General features: G+C 57.5%; 2 protein-coding genes across 5 annotated transcripts; one reads left to right on the top strand and one right to left on the bottom strand.

The window, feature by feature from the left end:
- Window positions 1-3,874: 3,874 nt before the first annotated feature.
- On the bottom strand, window positions 3,875-5,886 carry LCN9 (lipocalin 9). The gene is made up of 5 exons (XM_081790999.1): window positions 5,704-5,886; window positions 5,026-5,162; window positions 4,843-4,916; window positions 4,430-4,540; window positions 3,875-4,103 (listed from the first exon to the last, which is right to left on the bottom strand). Exons 1-5 carry the CDS (start codon window positions 5,797-5,799, stop codon window positions 3,898-3,900), a joined length of 624 nt encoding a protein of 207 aa, XP_081647125.1. The 5' UTR covers window positions 5,800-5,886; the 3' UTR covers window positions 3,875-3,897.
- Window positions 5,887-8,336: 2,450 nt separating this feature from the next.
- Window positions 8,337-18,976, top strand: GLT6D1 (glycosyltransferase 6 domain containing 1). Of its 4 annotated transcripts, none has more exons than XM_081791000.1 (6): window positions 8,337-8,746; window positions 9,926-10,005; window positions 12,805-12,849; window positions 17,334-17,410; window positions 17,496-17,633; window positions 18,098-18,976. In XM_081791000.1, exons 1-6 carry the CDS (start codon window positions 8,701-8,703, stop codon window positions 18,759-18,761), a joined length of 1,050 nt encoding a protein of 349 aa, XP_081647126.1. In that variant the 5' UTR covers window positions 8,337-8,700; the 3' UTR covers window positions 18,762-18,976. The 4 variants fall into 4 exon arrangements, with proteins under 4 accessions (XP_081647126.1, XP_081647128.1, XP_081647127.1 ...); XM_081791001.1 differs by lacking the exon at window positions 8,337-8,746 and adding an exon at window positions 8,767-9,817; XM_081791002.1 differs by lacking the exon at window positions 17,334-17,410 and having other exon boundaries at window positions 8,637-8,746.
- Window positions 18,977-20,698: the final 1,722 nt, after the last annotated feature.

Genomic DNA, 20,698 nt, shown 5'->3' on the forward strand with positions numbered 1-20,698 from the left:
CCCGCCCCGCCTTGGTTCTGCAGCCAGCCACTAGAAGCGCGACGGGACCGGTGCGGTCGGCGGGCAGGTGTCGTCAGGGTTATGGACGGCCTTTCCCCTGGAAGTAAAGTCGTTTTGGGTCAAGCACGTTCCCCTTAGCATCACACTGGCATTCTGGGGGTGACGGGGCGACTTTTCTACTTACCCTCCTGGAACAAGCCTGCTTAATTTTGATCATGCCAGACTCACCCCTCAGGTCCCACTCACTCACTGCAGGTGGACCTCAGCTGCCCCAAAGCCTGTGGCAATGACGGTCTCTTGCTGGTTCCTTCATGTCCCGCCGAGTCCTGCTTTCCCCCCCGACCCCGAGACCATGGGCCCGGCTTCCCTGCCCACCGCGCCTGGGCTCTGTGCTCCTCTGGACCTTCTTCTGGGGTGGGCGGTGCTCCGTGGTGGCCCTGGGGTCTCTTCAAGCCCTATTATCTGCCACGTCCTAGCATCCATCCCGGGAAGCCCCCGTTCTGATCCCCAAATGCAACTTCCCACGCGAGCGGGCAGCTTCCTCCTCCTCCAGGCCCCGCAGGCCGGACTGAGTTTCTGGGCAAAGAGCCAGAAGGCCGGGTGGGCCGTGGGAGTGCTGGGTGCGTCTGGCGCCTTTGGAAGGGGCACAAAGCTCTCCATCAGCCGCCTGGAGCGCCTGAGCCCTGGTCCTAAAGCAGCCGACTCAGCTGTTATGAACAGACACTGCTCCCCCGGGGACCCCGGAGGACGGGCCCCCTGAGGGTGGCCGCTGGCTTTCGACCTGTCCTGCTGACCCCAGCCAGGGCCATCCAGCCCGTGTCTCCATCCTGGAGATTTCTGGATCAGTGGGCTGTGGGGAGATGTCAGGCTGTGCTCACCTGTGGACACTTGGGGTGCTGAGGGGCCAGGAGAGCCCCCTCCTTGCCCTGTCCGGCTGCCCTCCCTGGGGCTGTGTGGCAGCCGGCTAAGCGTCTGCAGAGCACGCGTGGGGAGTTTGGTCTCTGCTCTGAGGGGCAGCAGGGGAGGTGGGGGAAGCCCGGTGGGCAGCGAGGGGGCAGCGAGGGTGGTGGGGCCTGGGGCTGGGCCCCAGGGTGGGGACAGTGCAGAAGGAGCCTGTTAGCATTTTCTAGGCTGACTTGGAAAGAAAGGCAGATGCTTTCTCTTTTTCACCTTCTATTTGGAGTTAACTGTAGCTCACAGGCACCTGTGAGAACAGATTCGAGAGACCCCCGGCGCCCGTCACCTGTCCTCCCGATGCTACTGTCCTGCACTCCGTCCCCTCCACGCCCTGCCCCCACAGACTTGCTCCTGCGCGTGGAGTATGGGTTGTGCGCTCAGTTCTGTGCTTTTCCCTGGCAGGGAAAGCCACATGCCCCACCGCAGTCCGGATTCGGGGGGACCCCCTCCTATGGCCCCTTTAAGCCACACCTGCTGCCTTCTTGCCCCTCCCCACCCCTAACCCCTGGAGGTCCCGGAGGGTTCCCTGTCGATGTGGTTTTGACATTTTGAGACTGTTCTACACACGGATTCCTTCTGGGGCTGCCTGCCTTCCCCGACGCCACGGCCTTGAGGCCGTCCAGCTTGCGCCTGTCCACACGGAGCTGTGGCCCGTGGCACGTTCAGTCACCCTTCTCCCGAGGGCGGCTGCTGGGCCGATTCCAGGCGGGAGACGTGGACAGGGCTGCCACGGACGTCTGTGTCCAGGTCTCGTGTGTGAGCCTCCCTAGCTCTGAGGTGAATACCCGCTGGGCCATCGCTTGAAATCCACAGAATAACCACGGAATAGTGGAGACTCTCCACGGATCCGCCATACACGGGATGCGTGTCCCAGCTGCGCAACTAATGATCTCTGAGGGACGACGGTCACCACGTGTCCCTCTCTGCTGGGGAACCGCCTTCCATCCGACTCCCCTACCAGAGGTGCCCCAGGCCCTCGCTCCCCAGATGAGGCACTCTGGGGGGACCAGTCCCTGGGAAGGTAGGGGGCGATCTGCAGTGGGACACGGCTGGCCCTTGAAAAGGACAGTTCAGAGAAGGAAACTGTGGGCCGAGTGGGGTCCCCCACGTATGTCCGTGTTCCAATCCTAGTGTCCAGAACCTGTGAGTGTGACCTTATTTGGAAAAAGGGTCTTTGCGGCTGTGATTACAGTAAGAATCTTGAAATGAGATCATCCAGGATTGTCCAGTGGGCTCTAAATGCAATGAGGGGCGCCTGGGTGGCTCAGTCGGTTGAGCGTCCGACTTCAGCTTGGGTCATGATCTCACAGTCTGTGAGTTCGAGCCCCACGTCGGGCTCTGTGCTGACAGCTCAGAGCCCGGAGCCTGTTTCAGATTCTGTGTCTCCCTCTCTTTCTGACCCTCCCCCATTCACGCTCTGTCTCTCTCTGTCTCAAAAATAAATAAACGTTAAAAAAAATTTAAAAAAAAGAAGTCACAGCTACTGTTAAAAAAAAAAAAGAAAGAAAAAAAAGAAGTTCAATGACAAATGACCTTATCAGAGACAGAAGAAGAGAGACACAGACACAGAGGAGAAGCCCTGTGAATGTGGAGGCACGGGGTGCCTGGGGGGCTCAGTTGGGTGTCTGACTCATGATTTTGGCTTCGGTCATGATCCCAGGGTCGTGAGATCAAACCTTGTGTCAGGCTCTGCATAGACAGCTCGAAGCCTGCTTGGGATTTTCTCTCCTTCTCTCTCTGTCCCTCCCCTGCTCTCTCTCTCTGTCTCTGTCAAAATAAATAAATAAATAAACATTAAAACAATTTTTTAATGTTTATTTATTTTTGAGAGAGACAGAATGCGAGTGGGTTAGGGGCAGAGAGAGAGAGGGAGGCATGGAATCTGAAGCAGGCTCCAGGCTCCGAGCTGTCAGCACAGAGCCCGACGTGGGGCTCAAACCCACAAACCGTGAGATCATGATCTGAGCCAAAGTTGGATGCTCAACCGACTGAGCCACCACCCAGGTGCCCCTTAAATTTTTTTTATTAAAAAAAATTTTTTTTAACATTTATTTATTGTTGAGAGATAGAGACAGAGTATGAGCAGGGAAGGGGCAGAGAGAGGGGGAGACATAGCATCCGAAGCAAGTTCCAGGCTCTGGGACGTCAGCACAGAGCCTGATGTGGGGCTCAAACTCACAAACTGTGAGATCATAACCTGAGCTGAAGTCAGACGCTCAACCGACTGAGCCACCCAGGTGCCCCATATGTATTTTTTTAATGTTTATTTGTTTTTGAGAGAGAGAGACAAAGCGTGAACAGGGAGGGGCAGAGAGAGGGGGAGACACAGAATCCAGAGCAGGCTCCAGGCTCCGAGCTGTCAGCGCAGAGCCCGACGCGGGGCTCGAACTCACGAACCGCGAGATCATGACCTGAGCAAAGTCGGATGGTCAACCACCTGAGCCACCCGGGCGCCCCTCAAAATAAATAAATAAACTTTAAAAAAATGAACATGGAGACAGAGGTCTGAGGGACGCCTGGAGCCCCAGAGGCTGGAAGAGGCAGGAAGGACCCCCCCGATGGAGCCTCCGCAGGAGCGTGGCCCTGCCCGGCCTGGACCTCGGACTTCCGGCCTCCACGCTGGGAAGAATGAGTTCTGTGGCTCTACGCCCCCAGTCCGTGGTCACCGGCTAGAGTGGCCTCGGGACACTGACACAGGGTGGGCTCCTCCCCAGAAGGCTCCCTGCCACTTGGCGGGGAAACCCCGCAGACAGGGTGAGGGGTGGGTTTGGGAAAGCGGGCCCCCTCCTGCCCCCGGCCTCCTCCACGGCGCCCAGTGCTGCCTCAGACCCCATGCCCGCCCTGAGGCCAAGCTCACGCACCGTCAGGCCTGGGTGGGCATCTCTACCTCCTGTATTTGAAACAGGCATCTGGGGAGACAGAGCCGGGGGTGGGGGGGTCTCAGACGGAGCCTCTCTGGGGCCTCCACCCCCAGCCCTGAGGCCCCGGGACTCTCCAGAACACTCCTGGCCCAGGGCTGCTGGCGCAGGAGGCGGGAGGCTCGCCTTGGTTGCCGAGGCTGATGATGTTCTGCGGACCCAGCCCGTACTTTCTGCAGACTTTTTCAAATCTGTCCAGGAAGCTGGGACCCAGGTCCGGCACCCGTCCTGAGGACGCAGCAGCAGGGGCCGGGGTCCCTCACTGCTCCCCTGGGACGTTGTGTGGAGAAGGTCTCGGGAGGGGGGGAGGGGGACTCGGGCAGTGCTGAGGCCGAAGGGGGGGTGCCCTGAGCAGACGGGCGGTGCAAGGTGGGGGCCCAGACGCGGCTCGGAAGCCTGGACCTGGGAGCCCCAACCCCACCCTATGATGTGATTGACTGTGGGTGCTCTGGCAGGTGGGGACCTCGGGACGTGGCCAGACCGCCACCGGCCTAGGGCCTGTCTTCAGAGGAGGGGGACCCTGAGGCCCGACGGGAGGGGTCAGGAGGCGGTACCATAGAGCGCCAGCACGGTGGTCTGTGTCCCGTTCCTGACGTTCCGGAGGTGGAAGGTGATGTACTGTCTGTAGTCGGTCTCCAAGAGCAGCACCGTATTGTCCCCCTCATCTGTGTGGACACTCGGCTCAGAGCGGCCCCTGCCCGCCGCCGGCACCCGGCACCCACGGCTCGTGGGCCGGGCGTGCTGAGAGGCCGTGGGTGCGGACGGTGGGCCGGTGGGCTTCGGCGGGGGGAGCGGTGTCACTCCGGGCGGGGGTCCCTGGGCAGTGTGGGTGGCAGCGGCGTGCGCCCCCTCCCCCAGCCCCGGGCTGGCGCACCTGCCCCCCTAGGGCCCCGGGCAGGGGCCGAGGGCCCGAGGAGACGCGGCGCTTTGCCACCAGACAGACGGGGCAGCGCCCGCCTCCGCTTACGGCTGACGCTGTACTCCCCGTCCCTCTCCGCCTTCTCGCAGACCATGGCCACGTGCTCGCACTCCCCGTGCACCCTGCGAACCAGCGGGGCGTGAGCTGGGCGGCCTCCCTCAGCCCCCACCCGGCCCCGGGAGCGGCCTTCCCTCCCGCGATATGGGTGCAGCCGGTTCGGTCAGCACGCACATGGTGCGGAAATGGAATCTCAGACGCCCGTCCTCCAAGCTCTCGATGTTCCGGATGAAGACCCTCAGGTCCCCGTTTTCCTCGATCCGCTTTATGTCGTCGGAGGCCATGGACACCGGATACCAGATCCCTGAAACCTGCAGGCGAGGCCCCGCAGACGCACGAGGAGCCCGTGCGGTATGGCCCCGGGGCTTCTTGGTAACTCCTTCCTGCAGGCCCTGGGTGTGTGGCCCCCTACCAGGGTCCCCCTCTGCCCTCCCAGAGACCCCCCCCCCATCCTCTCAGGGACTCCCTCTGCCCTCTCAGGGACGCCCTTGTCCTCCCAGGAATGCCCCCATCCTCCCAAGGACCCCTCTGCCCTCCTGGGCACCCCCTGCCCTCCCAGGGATACCCCCATCCTCCCAAAGATCACTCTTCCCTCCTGGGGACAGCCCCTGTCCTCCGAGGTCCCCCTCTGCCTATCCAGGGACACGTCCGTCCTCCCAGAGACCCGCCCCTCTCCTCCCAGAGACCTCCCCGTCCTCCCAGAGACCCACCCCTGCCGTCTCAGCTAGGGGAGGAGAAGCAGGCCCCCAGGAGCAGCGGCCTGGTCACAGGTCAAAGACCCTGGATGGAGGGAGGACAGATGCCCCATAGCCCAGCCCTCGGGGGAGGCCCAGACTCAGACCGCAGACCCACCTTGGCCATGTTATAGTTCTTCTGCACAATGGCCTGGGGGTTGAGCTCCTGGGCAGAGACCAGGCTCAGCCCCAGGGTCAGCAGGAAGAGAGCCATGGCCTCTGGTGGGGGCCTCACCTGCGGCCCACTGCCTTTATACCCCTTTCTGCTCCACGGTTGCCACCCCTCTGTGCCCAGCACAGCCTGTCCTCCCCACCCTTCCTCCGAGGGCCGGGAACACAGCCAAAGGCCGCCACCGCTGCCACCCACCCCCGCCCCTCATGGATGTCCTTGAGCCTATGACGGGAGCGCCCTGGAGTCCACCTGGACGGAGTGTCCAGCCAGGTCAGAGGCCGCAAAGGGAGGTCGGGTCGGGCAGGCTGGGCGATAGGCACCCTGGGCCGGAGCCCCCGCGGGCTGCAGAGGCCCCGATGATGCTGGGGCCTCGCTGGCCTCTCTGCGCCCCGGGGGGCTGGGCAGCAGACGGCCCTGCAGTTCCCATCCCCGCCTGGCCTACGTGTCTGGGCCTGAGAGCACCGTCGTGCCCACGCAGCTAAGCACGCAGGACACTGTGCGGCCGTCCTGGCCGTGACGATGCGACCGTGGACTCGGAGTGAAGGTCCACGGAGCCCAGGAAGTGCCGAATCCCAGGAGAGGGGCCGGAACGAGACAGAGGTTTTGAGGTTTGGGGTCTGGAGAACAGAGAGGGGGGTTCGGACAGATGTGGGCCTGACCCCTACCCTGCCCCCTCCTGGCCAGGGTCCAGAGCAGTGGCGGAAGGACCCCCGTCTCCCTGTGCTGCGTGCGGGCACAAGGCTGGCTGGTGGCCGGGGGCCAGGACTGAGCAGGACGTGGGACCCCCAATCCTGTGTAAGACACCAGGTCTCAGCGCATGCACCGATGGAGTGCTTTCTGTTTCACTGAGCACCTGCCGGGTCCCAGGGCTTCTCCTGGCAGAGGGGGAGGCAGACCAGGCAGGTGGTAGTGGTGGTGACCGGGGCCTGCCTGCCGCGCTCGCTGCCCTCCAGCCTGCTGGCCGGCCCTCGTGGGGAAGGGCCCCCTCCCTGGCCGTCCCCCGTTACGGCCGGTTCTGTCTCCACGCCTCTGTCCTGTTCGGGTGTGTGGCTTCTGGAACACGGCACCCGAAGTAACGGGTCCCTGCCCCGCCCCCCATTCCGCTTCGTCGTTCGTTATCGGGCTCCGGTTCCCAGGGGTCCCCTTCCCTGTCTGATTCACCCCCGAGGCAACGACTTCTCCCTCCGACCAAACCCGGCCTCCCCCGGTCCCTCGGCAGGTACAAAGTGATCTAAAGGATGTTAAGTCCGGCTGTCCTTGGAGGAGGGGCTTAGTCGGGGTTCCCTAAACCGGGTGAGTCCCGCAGCCACAGTCTCAGGGACGCCTCTGAGAAGGCGCTGCCCCCACGGCGTGGTCTCAGGTATGAGTCTTTCCATCACTGAGCAAAGGCCAGGCGGGGACACGAGGCAGTGCGAGGGCGGGGCGGGTGGGTTCGGTTCATGCCGGCGACTCCCTCTGGCACTTGGCACAGGCACCTGTAGCCTTGAAGATGGGGGGGCGCTGGCTGGTGGAATGTGCTGGATTCCCCTCTATGAGAGAAGCCTCCCCTCACTCAGACCCGGCCCCCCGCGGCCTCAGCCTCTGCCCACTGCCCTCGTCCTCCCGGGCCGCCTCCGCCTCTGGACACGGCCATCGACGTTCCGCTCCGTAGACACTGGACGGTCACAGGCACGGACGTGCTCACACACGCACGCACGCACACACCATCACGCACGTGCACACCCACATAGCGGCGCTCACACACGAGCGCACGCCCTCCGGTGCAGCTCGGTCTCCCGCTTTTCTTCACAGTCAAATTTCTCTTAGCACAGGACTCAACACCTGCTCGAAGGGAAAAATCGGGAGAAAACGTAAAGTGAGTCAAAGCTGGGCTTGACTTTCAGGTAAAGGCGGTGTCACGGGGGCCAGTGGAGGGAGAGGGGAGATCCGTGTTCCAGGCCCGCCGTGGCTGCTGGGAGACGCAGGCCCACCCAGGTCAGGCTCTCCGGGGCCGGGCGCCGGACGGCGCCTCTCCTGGGGGATGGGCAGGCCCCTGCCCCGGGTCTTCTGAGAACGCCGGGCCGGCCGCCCAGAGGCAGAGCGCGCAGAGACAGGTGTGAGCAGCCGGGGGCGCCACGGGGAAGCTCGGGCACACGGGAGAAGCTTCCACGGGAGGGCGGAGTCAGGAGCCTGTGAGTGGCGGGGGGGGGGGGGGGGCGCCGGGGACCCCCACCTGCACCGAGGCCGTAGAGCACGCCGTGCCCACACCTGCTTCCCGCACTTCGGGCCCCCTCTGCTGTGCGGGCACACGACTCTGCGGTGACAAGTTGTTACGCAGCCCCGGGGGGTGGAGACGCCACACATACGTGTTACTTTCCCGGTAATAACAACGCCTTTATTTCCAAAGGGGAGGGTAAAGGAAGACGCGTGTGACGACCACGGATCAGGACGCAGGGGTCACGCGTGACTGTGATTTCGTTGTTCGCTAGTGGACCTGACAGGCCGCACGGCACAGAAACGTGTCACCTCTGTGGTCGGAGAGGGGAGTCCTGCATAGGCTTGCCGGGGAGCACAAGGGACGCGCTCCTGGGCTGGGGTGGACGGCACCTGCAGGACGAGAAAAGAGAAGCGGGCGCGCTCTTTCTGCCGTGTGGGTGAGCACACGCACCATTCAAGACACCCCGCGGTGGGTAAGAGTCGGTCCCTACAGAATGAGGAGGGAAAACGGAGGAAGCGAAAGGCAAAGGAGCGCTTAGAAATACCCTCTGCCTTTCGGATGGGACAAGGTCCCGTCGTCTGGCAACCGTGAGAAGCCCCCGCTGGCAGGTGCATCATTATGACTGTGACTTCCTGACGTCCGCATCATCAAAGGGTCTGCCGACGTCACCATCCACGGCAGGCTCACCATCCCCAAGAGCAGGGCACAGGGTCCGGCCTGTGATTTCACAAAGACCCGGAGACAGAATGCTTGGGAAACACCCACCTGGGCTCTTCCATCCTCCTGGCCGAGGTACAGGGACCCTTTTGGGGGGGGGTGTGGAAAAATTCGAGGGGTTGTGGTAATAGTGGCACCTGCTTGGAGCGGTGTCACCGGGGCACATGCTAGAGAGACCCCTCCGTCCCCCTCTACCTGGCATCTCTGACGCCCTTGAATTTGAGCGGTGGCCCGTTGCCCGTCACGGGCGTGAAAGCCGTGTCCAGGGCGGTGCTGTCCAAGCGGACCGTCTGGCGGAAGAACGGCATTTGCAGCGTCCGCTTTTCTAGTGGCCATGTTGTAAAAGCTAAAAGGAAAGCGTGGATTAATTTTCACAGCATATCGGCACTTAGTTCGGTAGATCCGGCCTATTATAATCTCAAGATCTTACCAATGTGACATTATTAAGGAGATCCCTTACTTCTTTCCGTTCCCCCTGCGTCTGCCTTCAGTGTGTCTTGTGCACTCGGGGGACAGCTGAGGTCAGAGCAGCCGCACGTGGCTGGTGGCGACTGAGCTGCTCAGCGCGGATCGAAAGCCTCTTGCCCGTTAACTGAGTGCTCAGAAGTGAGGCATCAGAGGCCTCCGCTCTGCTTCGGCCACGTAACCCTCCAGACGTGTGAACAGAAACCCCGCGTAAACCTTCCCGTGTGAGCTCGGGGGGCTGGCTGGAGCCGAGCTCCACGTTTCAATGTAGGGCCTACGCTTTGGGCTTTAATCCCTGTCCAGAAGCACCGACCTTCGCGGGAGCTCGTAGTTTTTGTTTAAACCCCCATTTAGTCTTGGGACAAATGAGCCATCCTACTATCTGTGCGAGAGAAAAGAACAAGAGATCTACTCCGGGGACACACCACTCCTCCTAGTTCAGGAAGACTTCCTCTCGTGACCTCGCTTTACTTTCCCAGCCGTGCGGTGGGGGAGATTTCGTGCGTCTCTTTTCTGCCACGCGGGTGGCATTCGCTGAGCAATCGAGGAGGACCACGGCCGCTGCACTCGGTCCCGGGGGGGCACCCGGCGCCCTGAGGAGCTGCAGGAGGACAGAGCCCCCCACCCCCACCCCGGCCGGCCTGGTGCTGCTGGCCGAGCGCTCTGGAAGCAGGGGCTGTGGTTGGTGTCCCCATGTCTGCAGATTAGACGTTGTGAACCATGGTTGCAAGTGGCAAAGGCACGTGAATGTTGACTATCTGACATCTTCTCTTCTCCTTTTTCGTCCAGGAGACAATGAATTTGAAGAGAAAGATTCTGGTGCTGGTTTCATGTGCGTTTTCCTTCCTGCTGCTGGAGCATCGTCTCAGGTAAATAGATGCCAGGGAATCACAACCCGTAGTGACTGGCACAGATGGGGTGGGGTGCTGGGTTTTGGCCAGACGTTGGCAACACTCTGGAAAGTTCCCTTCCCTCCGTGGGACGAAGCACCGTGCGATGGCTAAGGGTTGTTTCTGAGGGAGCAGCGCTGACCCCAAGCACCTGCTCCCGGGAGCTTTTCCATTCTTGACGGAGGGGAGGCAGACGGTCCAGAGGCTGGAGGGAGACTCCCGTCGGGAGTTTGCACAATAAGAGTCTTGACGGAAAAGGGAAGCAAGGCCGGCGATAGCACGGGGCTGCTCTTCCAGACAAACAGCCCCAGCCTGTGTCCACGATGACCGGCGTCCGGGCCACAGCGGCAGGCGTGGCCCAGGGGGCGCCTCTCTCCCGATCCTCGACTCCTCCCCACTCCTCACAACGGCCTCAGGAGCAGGGCTCTCTCCCCACGAGCTATTGGAAAGGCATCATATTGTGAGAAAGAACACGTTTAAACATGAAGCCCTCACAAAACGCACATCTGTAAAAGGCTTGTGTCCAAAATATGCAAAGAACTCTTACAGCTCAACAACAAGGAAACAACTAATTAAAACGGCAAATCCGAAAGGACAGCTCACCCAAGAAGCTACGCAGGGAGCAGACGGGCACATCGTGTGTCACGACACAATTGCAGATCGAACAAGGAGCCCCCGCCACACGCCCGTGAGAACGACCCGAATCCCGAACCCGACAGCACACGCACCGGGGAGGACGCGGGGCAGCGGGATTCTCGTTCGCGGCAGGGGCCACGCAACACGGGGCAGCCACGCTGAGGACCGTCTGGCGGCTTCTTCCAGACCTAAACACAGTCTCTCCAATTACCTAGCAATCATGCTCCTGAGAATTTATCCAAGTGGTCTCAAAACTGTGTCCACAAACAACTGACAGCTTTATTCGCAGTTACTGAGAATTAAAGCGACCGAGATGCCCTGCAGGGGTGAGCGGATAAAGTGCGGTGCGTCCAGACCAGGCGATGTTATGCGGCACTAAAAAGAGATGAGCCACGGAGCCACAAACACACGGGTGAGCCTTAAATGCGGGTCACAAAGAACAGGAAGCCCATCTGAAAAGGCCACGCAGTGTATGTTAAACTCACATGGCGGGGACAGGGGGGTCCTGTATCTTGTCTGGAAAACCTCCCTCCAGAAGGGGCATCTCGTGGCCAGAAGCTTTGTTGTATAAAGACCCACAGGCGCCTGGGGGCTCAGTCGATGAAGCGTCTGGCTCTTGATTTAGGCTCAGGTCATGATCTCATGGTTCGTGGGTTCGAACCCTACGTTGGGCTCTGCGCTGACCGTGTGGATCCTGCTTGGGATTCTGTCTCGCTCGCTCGCTCGCTCTCTGCCCCTCCCCCGCGCACACTCACTCTTTCTCACCAAAAAAAAAAAAAAAAAAAAAAGACCCTGCAGATTGATAGCAAAGCCAGCAGGAGCCAGGCGGTTCCAGTGGTGATCAAGCCAGAAGGGATGGAAAACCAGAGACAGAAGGTCCCAGAGGCATCCAGAAAGTCAGCTTTCTTGCCTACCAGCTCGGGAACATTCTGCACACGGTGCGTCTCCGTTAGGCAAGTGTGTGTGTGTGCGTGTGTGTGCGCGTGTGGCGGGGGCAGGTCCAAGGAGAGGGGTGTTCAGGGAGCAGGACAGAGATGACAGTCCCGCATCGCAAGCTTTGTTGTCCCTGGAGCCCGCGGGGAAGCCAGGAGGACCACACGTCCGTGTGACGGTTTGCTGCTCGGTGATTAGAAGACCACAAACCAGTGCAGGTTTGTGGGCTCCGTGAAGTCGGCCGCATTGCAAGCAGCTGGGTGTGTGGGCACACAGCGTGGGTGGTCGGGCCGGACCGGGCGGGGACGGGGGGCGGCAGGGAGCCAGGCGCCCTTCCCTGCGTCCCGTGGGCTCAGCCCCTCCCCCGCCCACCCGGGACGAGGCCGGCTCCGCCGTGCGTTGGGCCCCTCTCTCCGGGGTGGTGGTGTCTTTAGGTCAGGACCCCCTCCTCAACCAACCGCGTCTTCCACTCCTCCAACGCTCGGTACAACCCCAGGAGCCTGTGACACCGACATTCTAAAAGAAAGGCCACTTTGTGGTGAGTTGGCCGTTTGTCACTTCGTGGTTTTAGTGCAGCTCGGCGCTGGCTGGATTTTGACAGTCTGATCCTGGAGAGTCCGATGATGAAATTGGGGTGCCCTCTCGAGCTTCTTCCCTTACGGACAGCACGTCCCAGCACTACGGGAGCAAGCCACCTAATGCGCTCGTTAAAGCACCACAGAACTCGAGGTGCATCACGTACTTAGATGAAAACCAAAGACGACGACTGACTCCTTCTCCAGCCCGTTCACACTAACACGGCACAGCCACTCGGCGGGGGACGAGGGCGCTGAATCCGCACAAGTCAGGAACACGCGGACAAGCCCTTTCTTGCCTTCCCACTGTGGCCATCGCCTCCTCGCCCTGCCCCTCTTCCTGACCACGTGTCCCCTCCCAGACGCGCGGAGATAACTCCTCTCCACGTGGCACGGCTGACCCCCAAATCGGGTCGGATGGACCACTTACATACCCAGAGCCTGTCCCCACCGGCAGCCCCTAAGCCTGGGGGCCACTGGTCGCCTCCTCAGCTCCCCCAGGGCAGTGTGAAGGCTGTAGGGCCACAGCCGTGGAACCAGTGCCTGACGGCACCCGCCACGCCGCGGGAGCTCCGTAAGTATTTGCTGAACACATGGGTGACTTATAATAACTCGGTTTTCCCTTCGCTCGCAGGCCTCCCGCAGAAGAACTCAGGCTCTCAGACTGGTTTCATCCTGGGTAAGAATGAACACGCCCGCCCCCGCGCGAGGATAATAGTGCCCAGTTTGGAGCCATGGGCCTCTCCCGGTCACCCAATCATAGCTGCCCCGGGAGGCTTCCTGCGGCCCGAGTTGCAATTTTTAAGGCCGTCGATGTGGGCACGCGGTACTTGGTTTAACCATCTTGGCGTAGTGAGTGACAGACTGTCTTTGGGGGTGGCTTGAAGATGCCGTGATGGCCCCTCTATATTTTGGCACCCGCGCTGGGGAGCCCCGTCCCCGTCTGTAACGGCCAAGGAGTACTGGACTTCAGGGCCATGCACCGTCAGGCACTCACCCTACTCCCTATTGGTTTTAGATTGTCTACGGTTTGGGGCTTTTGCAATGATGTTTCAGCGACACACGTTGGACGTCGATCTTTTCAACTGTCGCGCGAGTTGATCTGTGGGACAGATCCCCAAGACAGAGCCATTAGGTCAAAGAAGACAGGCGTAGGGGCGTCTGGGTGGCGCAGTCGGTTAAGCGTCCGACTTCGGCCAGGTCACGATCTCGCGGTCCGTGAGTTCGAGCCCCGCGTCAGGCTCTGGGCTGATGGCTCGGAGCCTGGAGCCTATTTCCGATTCTGTGTCTCCCTCTCTCTCTGCCCCTCCCCCGTTCATGCTCTGTCTCTCTCTGTCCCAAAAATAAATAAAAAACGTTGGAAAAAAAAAAAAAAGAAGACAGGCGTAGGGGCATCTGGGGGGCTCAATTGGCTAAGTGTCCAACTCAAATTAAAAAAAAAAAAAAAAAAGAGGTGACACTCAGTAAGAAAAGTAAGCGTTCCGGCATTATAACTCGCCCTGGACTGGGTGCTCTCTCTGGCTCTGCAACAGTCTTGAGCCAGACCTCCCTCCCCCCACCCTGGGTATGTTTCCTGTTTCTCGTTATGTCGTTACGGTCCTTTGTTTAATGACTTTTATAAAGTCTGTATTTTTTTATTTTTATTTTAGGGAGAGAGAGAGCACAAGTGGGGGAGAGGGGCAGAGGGAGACAGAAAGAGAGAATCTTAAGCAGTCTCCGTGCTCAGCGTGGAACCCGACTCGGGGCTCAGTCTCACGACCCCAGGATCATGACCTGAGCCGAAATCAAGAGTCGGACGCTTAACGCGCTGAGCCACCCGGGAGCCCCCTAAAGTCTGTTTTCTTTGTTATTTATGGTCTCGCTGAAATCCCTGGTCAGTTAGAAAGAGTCAGGTTTCTAGACTGCCACATTCTTGAAATGATCCGTTTCTCAACCCGAAATTACCAGACCGGCAGAGAAAGAAGACGGTATGGCCTGTACACGGGGGACATTGCCCCCGGAGAAGACAATAAAAGTGCCCACCCCCCCACCCTCCGTGTGGCCCCATCCATCACCTTGCAGACTCAGTGCAGTGTCGTGGGCCGTGTTCCCTGTGCCGTACTTCTCGTCCCGTGACTTGCTTTTCCTATTACCGGAGGTCCGTACCTCACTCCCCGTCCCCTGTTTTGTCAACGCCCCCCCCCCCCCCACGGGCAACCACGGGTTTGTTCTCTGCATTTAAGGAGTCTGTTTTTTTGTTTCTTTGTTCATTTGTTTTGTCAGATTCCACGTATAAGAGAAATCACATGGTGCTTGTCTGTCTCTGACTGACTTGTTCCGCTTAGCACAATACCTTCTAGCTCCTTCCGTGCCGTCACGAATGGCGAGATCTCATTCTTTTCTGTGGCTGATCAGTACCCCGTTGTGTGAACACACCACGTCTTATCTGTTCATCTACTGACGGACGCCCGGGCTGCTTCCATACCCTGGCTGTCGTAAACAATGCTGCTATAAATATGACGGACCATGTAGCTTTTGGAATTAGTGTTTTCATTGCCTTCGGGTAAATACCCAGAAGGGGAATTACTTCTGTTTTGAAATTTCTGTCTTAGACTTTTTTGAGGAACCTCTGTACTGTTTTCCACAGCGGCTGCACCAACTCACGTCCCCACCAACAGGGCCCGAGGGTCCCTTGGGTCCACATCCTCGCCAACACGTGTCGTTTCTTGTCTTTTCGCTACTGGCCACTTGACAGGCGTGAGGTGATGCCCCGTTTTGGTTTTGATTTGCATTTCGCTGGTGATGAGTGATGTCGAGCATCTTTTCACGTGTCCGTTGGCCGTCTGGATGTCTTCTTTGGAGAAATGTCTGTTCAGGTCATCTGTCCATTTTTAATTTTTTAAAATTATGTTATTATTATTATTTTTAACGATTTTATTGTTAAGTAGCCTCCACGCCCAAATCCAGCTCACAACCCCGGGATCGAGAGTCACATGCTGTACTGATGAAACCAGCCAGGTGCCCCCATCTGTCCATTTTTTTTTTTTTTTTTTTTTTTTTTGGCAGATAGAGTGTGTGCGCAAGTGAGGCAGAGGGGCAGAGGGAGAGTCAGAGGGAATCGTAAGCAGGCGCCGTGCCCAGCACAGAACCTGATCCCACGACCCTGGGATCATGATCTGAACCAAAATCGAGTTGGACGCTTAATGAACTGAACCACCCAGGCACCCCTCTAGTTTTCTTGCTGGATTGTTTTTTGGTGTTGAGTTGTATGGGTTTTTAAAACTATTTTGGATATTAATCCTTTATCGGGCATGTCATTTGCAAATATCTTCTCCCATTCAGTAGGTCGCATTTTCATTCTGTGGATGGTTTCCTTTTTTGTGCCAAAGCTTTTTAGTTTGATGTCGTCCCAGCTGTTTGCTTTTGCTTTTGTTGCCCCAAGACTTAATTCAGCTGTTTCGACTATGTGGCTAACAAGCCCACAAAAAGATCCTCGACATCATTAGTTATCTGGGAAATGCAGATCCAGATCACGGTGACATACCGCTTCACACTCTACGATGTGTAAAGACTGCACGATGACTAGATTCCGAAAGTTAGACCACAGGAGATGTTGGTGAGAAAGCAGCGAGTTTGGAACTCTTGCGAACTACTTGTGGGAACGTAAAACGATGCAGCTGCTTGGAAACGTTTGGCAGTTCTTTAAAAAGTTAGCCGTGAAATTACAATATGACCCAGAAATTTCCCCTCTAGGTACACACCCAAGAGAATTAAAAAAAGATGTATGTTTACAGAAAGTCTTGCATAGAAACGTTCATAGCGGTACCATTGATAGTCGCCGAAAAACGCAAACCACTAAAACGTCCATCGACTGACAAGTGAATAAACAAAATCCATGCCACGGAATATTATTTAGCCACAACAGAAAGGAACTACTGATCCATGCTACGATTCAGAACCTCCCCACGAGCAGGCTGAGCGAAAGAAGCCAGGCACCAAAGACCACGTGCGGCGTGATTCTATTTGTATGAAATTCCCAGTATAAGCAAATCTACACAGACCGACGGTGGATTAGTTGTTGCCGTGGGTTACAGGAAGGGGGGGAATGGGCAGGGACTTCTGGTGGGTACAGTGGTGTATCGAAATACTTCATTTTTTTTTTGGAGGCAACTGCAAATAGCATTGTGTTTTTAATTTTAGTTCCTGCGTGTTCCTTGTTAGTATATGGAAATGGATTCATTGTGTGTGTGTGCTGATCTTGTGTCCTGTAACCTTGCTGACTTCACTTGTTAGTTCTAGGAGATTTGGGTAGATTTTGTAGGATTTTATATGTAAACAAATCATCTGCATATAGGGATGTTATTATCTTCTCCTTTCTAGTCTGGTGCTTTTATTTCCTTTTCCTACCTTATTGCAATGGCTAGAATTCACATAACTTTGCTGACTATGAGCTGGTGAGAGTGAACATCCCTGCCTCATTCCCAGGTTTAGTGAGAAAGCATTCAGTCTTGCACCGTCGAGTATGATGTTAGCCACAGGATTTTTGTAGATGCTCTTGATCAAGTTAATTCCCCTCTATTTCTATTTTTTCTGGGAGTTTTTCATTTCTTTCTTTTCTTTCTTTTTTTTTTCATCATGAATGGGTGTTGGACTTTGTATAATGTTTTTTTCTGTGTCAACTGCTATGGGCATCCGACTGTTCTTTAATTTCCTGCTATGGCAGGTGCATCAAACGATTTTCACATGTTGAACCAGCTTTGCGTGCTTTAAGTGCTGTTATTGAAAGCACATCTAACGTCTCTCTCCTTTTTAGACTTTTTATTTCTGCCAGATTGCACTAATGGACCTAATGCAAGAGGGGGAAGCTTAGAGAAAGCACCTTCTGGATCTTCTAGGGAAAGGGGAGGGAGAGAAAAAGAGGAGGAAGGGAAAATAAAGCATAGGGACGCAGAGGTAGTGTGCGTGCAGCCCTGGCTTCAGGCAATACCAGAGGGCGTTCTGACTCTGAGCTGCCTCAGTTCAGCTGAGCCGGAGCTCAGAGGAGGTCGTCCCTGGGCCCAGAGGCAGGTGGCGTGGTGACAAAAGCAGCAGGTGCTGGGTCTCGCGTGCTGACCCACATGTGTCAGCCCTGCGGTATTAGGCAGCTCGCTCAACCGATCTGCGCCTCTGTTTCTGCACACCAAGAGCAAGGACCGTAATTGTGCTTCCCGCACAGACCGCTGCAAGGACCGAATGAACACCAACACAGTGCCCGGCACGTGGTAAGGGCTCCGTAGGCGTCAGCTGGTGTCGCTTGGACGGCCTCCGCTGGGGCACCGGCTTCACTGGCTTCTCGTCTGTTAACAGGAAACGCCCTGATGTTGTAACAATCACAGACTGGCTGGCCCCAGTCATATGGGAAGGCACCTTCAATAGACAGGTCCTGGGGAGATACTACAGGAGACAGAACCTCACCATAGGCTTGGCTGTCCTTGCTACTGGCAGGTAGGGGCCATCGGTTTGCCCCGTTTTATTCTGAAAAAAAAAAAAAAAAAAAAAGTACGAATGAGTGCCCGGGGACCTTCTACCTCCAAAAGGCTGCCCGTAGCTGCCCACAACCACCGTATGTGGCTGTCCTGAACAAAAACAAAGACTCCTTCCTTAGCTGGGTCGTTAAAGCCACTTGGCTGCCTTTTTACAGATACCATGGAGTTCACAGTTTCTTTCTTCTTTCTGTTCTTTGGAACAGTCGTTCCAAAACTTTAAAGGCTTTTTTCCCAGACCCTCCAGGTCAATATGTCCTTTCTCACTGACCAGTGCAGTCGAAACTATAGACCGGGCCTGTCTCCCCTTTCCTGTCGGGGGTCCTGGAGCGTCGGTGACTCATAAGTCAGACGTTTGGGGACGTGCGTTCCTCTCTCGCGAGCGTTCGGGGAGCGGCTTCCTCCGTGCGTGTGTGTGTTTTGCAGGACTGCGGACCAGTACCTGGAGGTGTTCATGCGATCAGCGAATAAGCACTTCATGACCGGCTACAGAGTCGTCTTTTACATCATGGTGGACGCCTTGTCCAGGCTGCCGGACCTGGAGCCAGATCCTCTCCGAACTTTCAAGGTCCTCCCCATCAAAGGAGACCGGTGGGGTGACTTTCACCTCACACGCATGAGTTCCCTGGCTGAACACATACTAGGGCACATTGAGGACGAAGTCGACTTTCTGTTCAGCATGACCGTCAACAGGGTCTTCCAGAACGACTTTGGGGTGGAGACCCTGGGCACGTCCGTGGCTCAGCTCCATGCCTGGTGGTACTTTAAAAACAAGGACATCCCTTACGAGAGGAGGCCCAAATCGGCAGCGTGCATCCCGTTTGGGCAGGGGGACTTCTACTATGACGGCTCCGTCATCGGTGGCCGGCCCCTGGAGGTTTTAACCGTCATCGAAGGTTACCTGCAAGGGGTCACTCACGACCACAAGAATGGGCTGAACAGCACCTACGAAAGGCACCTGAACAAGTATTTTTTCACGCACAAGCCCACCAAGCTGCTGTCTCCCGAATACAGCTGGAACGCGGCGCTCCGGCCCCCCGCGCAGGTCTGGTCGGTCAAGGCCACGCGGCTCTCCCGCCGGTACTTCTGACCCGCCGGCTCCTGCAAATGCCCAGCGGCAGGTTCCCGGGGTCACGGGCGTCCTGACGCTTTCCTGGCTTCCGGGGCTGGCACGTGCACACCACCCAAGGGAAATGTTTCTCCTTGCCGTTTGGAACTGTCCAGTCCCAATCATTAAAAAATGATTATTTAATGTCTACTCACAGTGACATTGGGACCCATGTACTGTAGAGAGCCGGGACGTCATTTCTGAGGCGTACAATGATTTATTTTTTTAAGTGTATTCATTTTGAGAGAGAGAGAGAGAGAGAGAGAGAGAGACAAGTCAGGGGAGGGGCAGAGAGCGAAGGAGAGACAGAATCCCAAGCAGGGTCCTCAGTGTCAGCACAGAGCCTGATGTGGGGCTCAAACTGACAGAGTGCAAGTTCATGACCTGAAGCGAATCAAGAGTCAGGTGCTTAGCCAACTGAGCCACCCAGGCGCCCCAAAATGATTTTTTAAATGGAGAAAGATTATAGCCCAGAAAAAGACATACACACCCAAAAGGGCAAAGGGTTAAAATACAGAGGAGACGTTCATCAGCTCACAGAATACGCATGTGCCTCAGTAGCCAGGGGTGCTAAAAGCGAGGAGGGGGACGTGGGCGGCTCTGGAGGGGGACGTGGGCGGCTGCATGCCATCGTGGAAGAGACCACTGTATGTTTAGGGCAGGGAGGGCTTAGAGAGTCCCTGCGAGGGCTGGAGGGCCCGAAGCTTTTCTTTATGGGACAACAAAGAGGGTTAGATAGCGTCCGGCCTGAATTGTGTCCCCCAGTTCGCACGTGGAGGCCCTGACCCCAGCACCCCAGCACATGACTACCTGGAGACGAGGTCTTCACAGAGGTGATGAAGTTACGGTGAAGTCACGAGGTGGGCCCCGACCTTTTGAGACAGGGGATCGGGACACACACACACGGAGGGGCGACCGTGTGAGGACACAGGAGAAGACGGCCGTCTGCACGCCAGGAGGGACGCCTCGGGAGGTAGCAGCCCTGCCGCGCCTGGATCTCGGACTCCAGCCTCCAGGACGCGCGGGATACGCGTCTGAGGTTTGAGGCGCCGGAATGTGGGTCCCTGTGACGGCCGGTGAGCCATACAGTGAGCGTCCCCCAACGGCAAATAAAACACTGAAATCCTGAGGATCGGTCCCCAGAGTAGAAGCGGGGGGCCGGGGAGGCAGGCACGAGGCTGCCGGCTCGTCCCCGAGTCCACCTGGGGCCAAGCCCCGTGCCCCTTCGACCGCATCCTGCCACACCCACTCCTGGGTTTCACCGAGTGGCTCTCACACAGAACTCTGTGAATGTCTCCAAACGGAGAAAAGAGATGTTCTGTGAGCCACAAGCCCCGCATGTGCGACGCTTAGCGTTAGCCATCTCAGGTCAGGCCTGAGAGGGGGCCGTGCGGTTCAGTACCTGACTCGAGCAAACAGAAGCGTTTCCCCGACCGGTGGGCAAGGCCGGGGGTCTTACTGGAGGGGCTCTAACCTTCTACCTCTGATGAAATCACAGCATTGGAGACACCGTGAGTTCCCTGGCTTCTCTGGGACAAGGGCAGGTGAACGTGTTCATGCCTAAAAGTTTCAGGCCCAAGAGCAGGTCTGTCCACAGGACACAAAAGCCAGGGCCGTCTCTCCGAGCAAGCGCGAGCACCCCCACACAGTGGGCGCTGACTCAGCCGTGGAAAAAAATGGAATCTTGCCGATTTGGTAAGTAAAAATAGCGTATCTTTCTCTGGGATCCTTATGATGTCAAAGCTCCTTTTACGCCGTAGGGACGGGCTGTCTGTGTGTGTGTGCATCTGTGTGTGTGTGCCACTTTTCTCACGTAGGGGCCCCGGTCATAGGCTTGGATACATATCTTCACAGATGTTACGTGAACCCTTTATCGAGCTCGTCGACGACATTGAGTTCAGGTTTATACGTAATTTTGG

This window comes from Panthera onca, chromosome D4 (assembly GCF_046562875.1).
Source record: "Panthera onca isolate mPanOnc1 chromosome D4, mPanOnc1 haplotype 2, whole genome shotgun sequence".
In the NCBI taxonomy this organism is placed as follows: Eukaryota; Metazoa; Chordata; class Mammalia; order Carnivora; family Felidae; genus Panthera; species Panthera onca.

What these genes read in the sequence shown, in the direction of transcription:
- LCN9 (XM_081790999.1), bottom strand. Translation starts at nt 5,799, where the DNA reads ATGGCTCTCTTCCTGCTGACCCTGGGGCTGAGCCTGGTCTCTGCCCAG. An exon ending in AGATTCCATTTCCGCACCAT is followed by an intron (nt 4,917 to 5,025) that starts GTGCGTGCTGAC and finishes GCTGGTTCGCAG; the next exon opens with GGTGCACGGGGAGTGCGAGC. An exon ending in CACCGTGCTGGCGCTCTATG is followed by an intron (nt 4,104 to 4,429) that starts GTACCGCCTCCT and finishes CTGCGTCCTCAG; the next exon opens with GACGGGTGCCGGACCTGGGT.
- GLT6D1 (XM_081791000.1), top strand. Translation starts at nt 8,701, where the DNA reads ATGCTTGGGAAACACCCACCTGGGCTCTTCCATCCTCCTGGCCGAG. An exon ending in CTTCCATCCTCCTGGCCGAG is followed by an intron (nt 8,747 to 9,925) that starts GTACAGGGACCC and finishes TTTTTCGTCCAG; the next exon opens with GAGACAATGAATTTGAAGAG. An exon ending in TCAGACTGGTTTCATCCTGG is followed by an intron (nt 12,850 to 17,333) that starts GTAAGAATGAAC and finishes CTGCACACCAAG; the next exon opens with AGCAAGGACCGTAATTGTGC.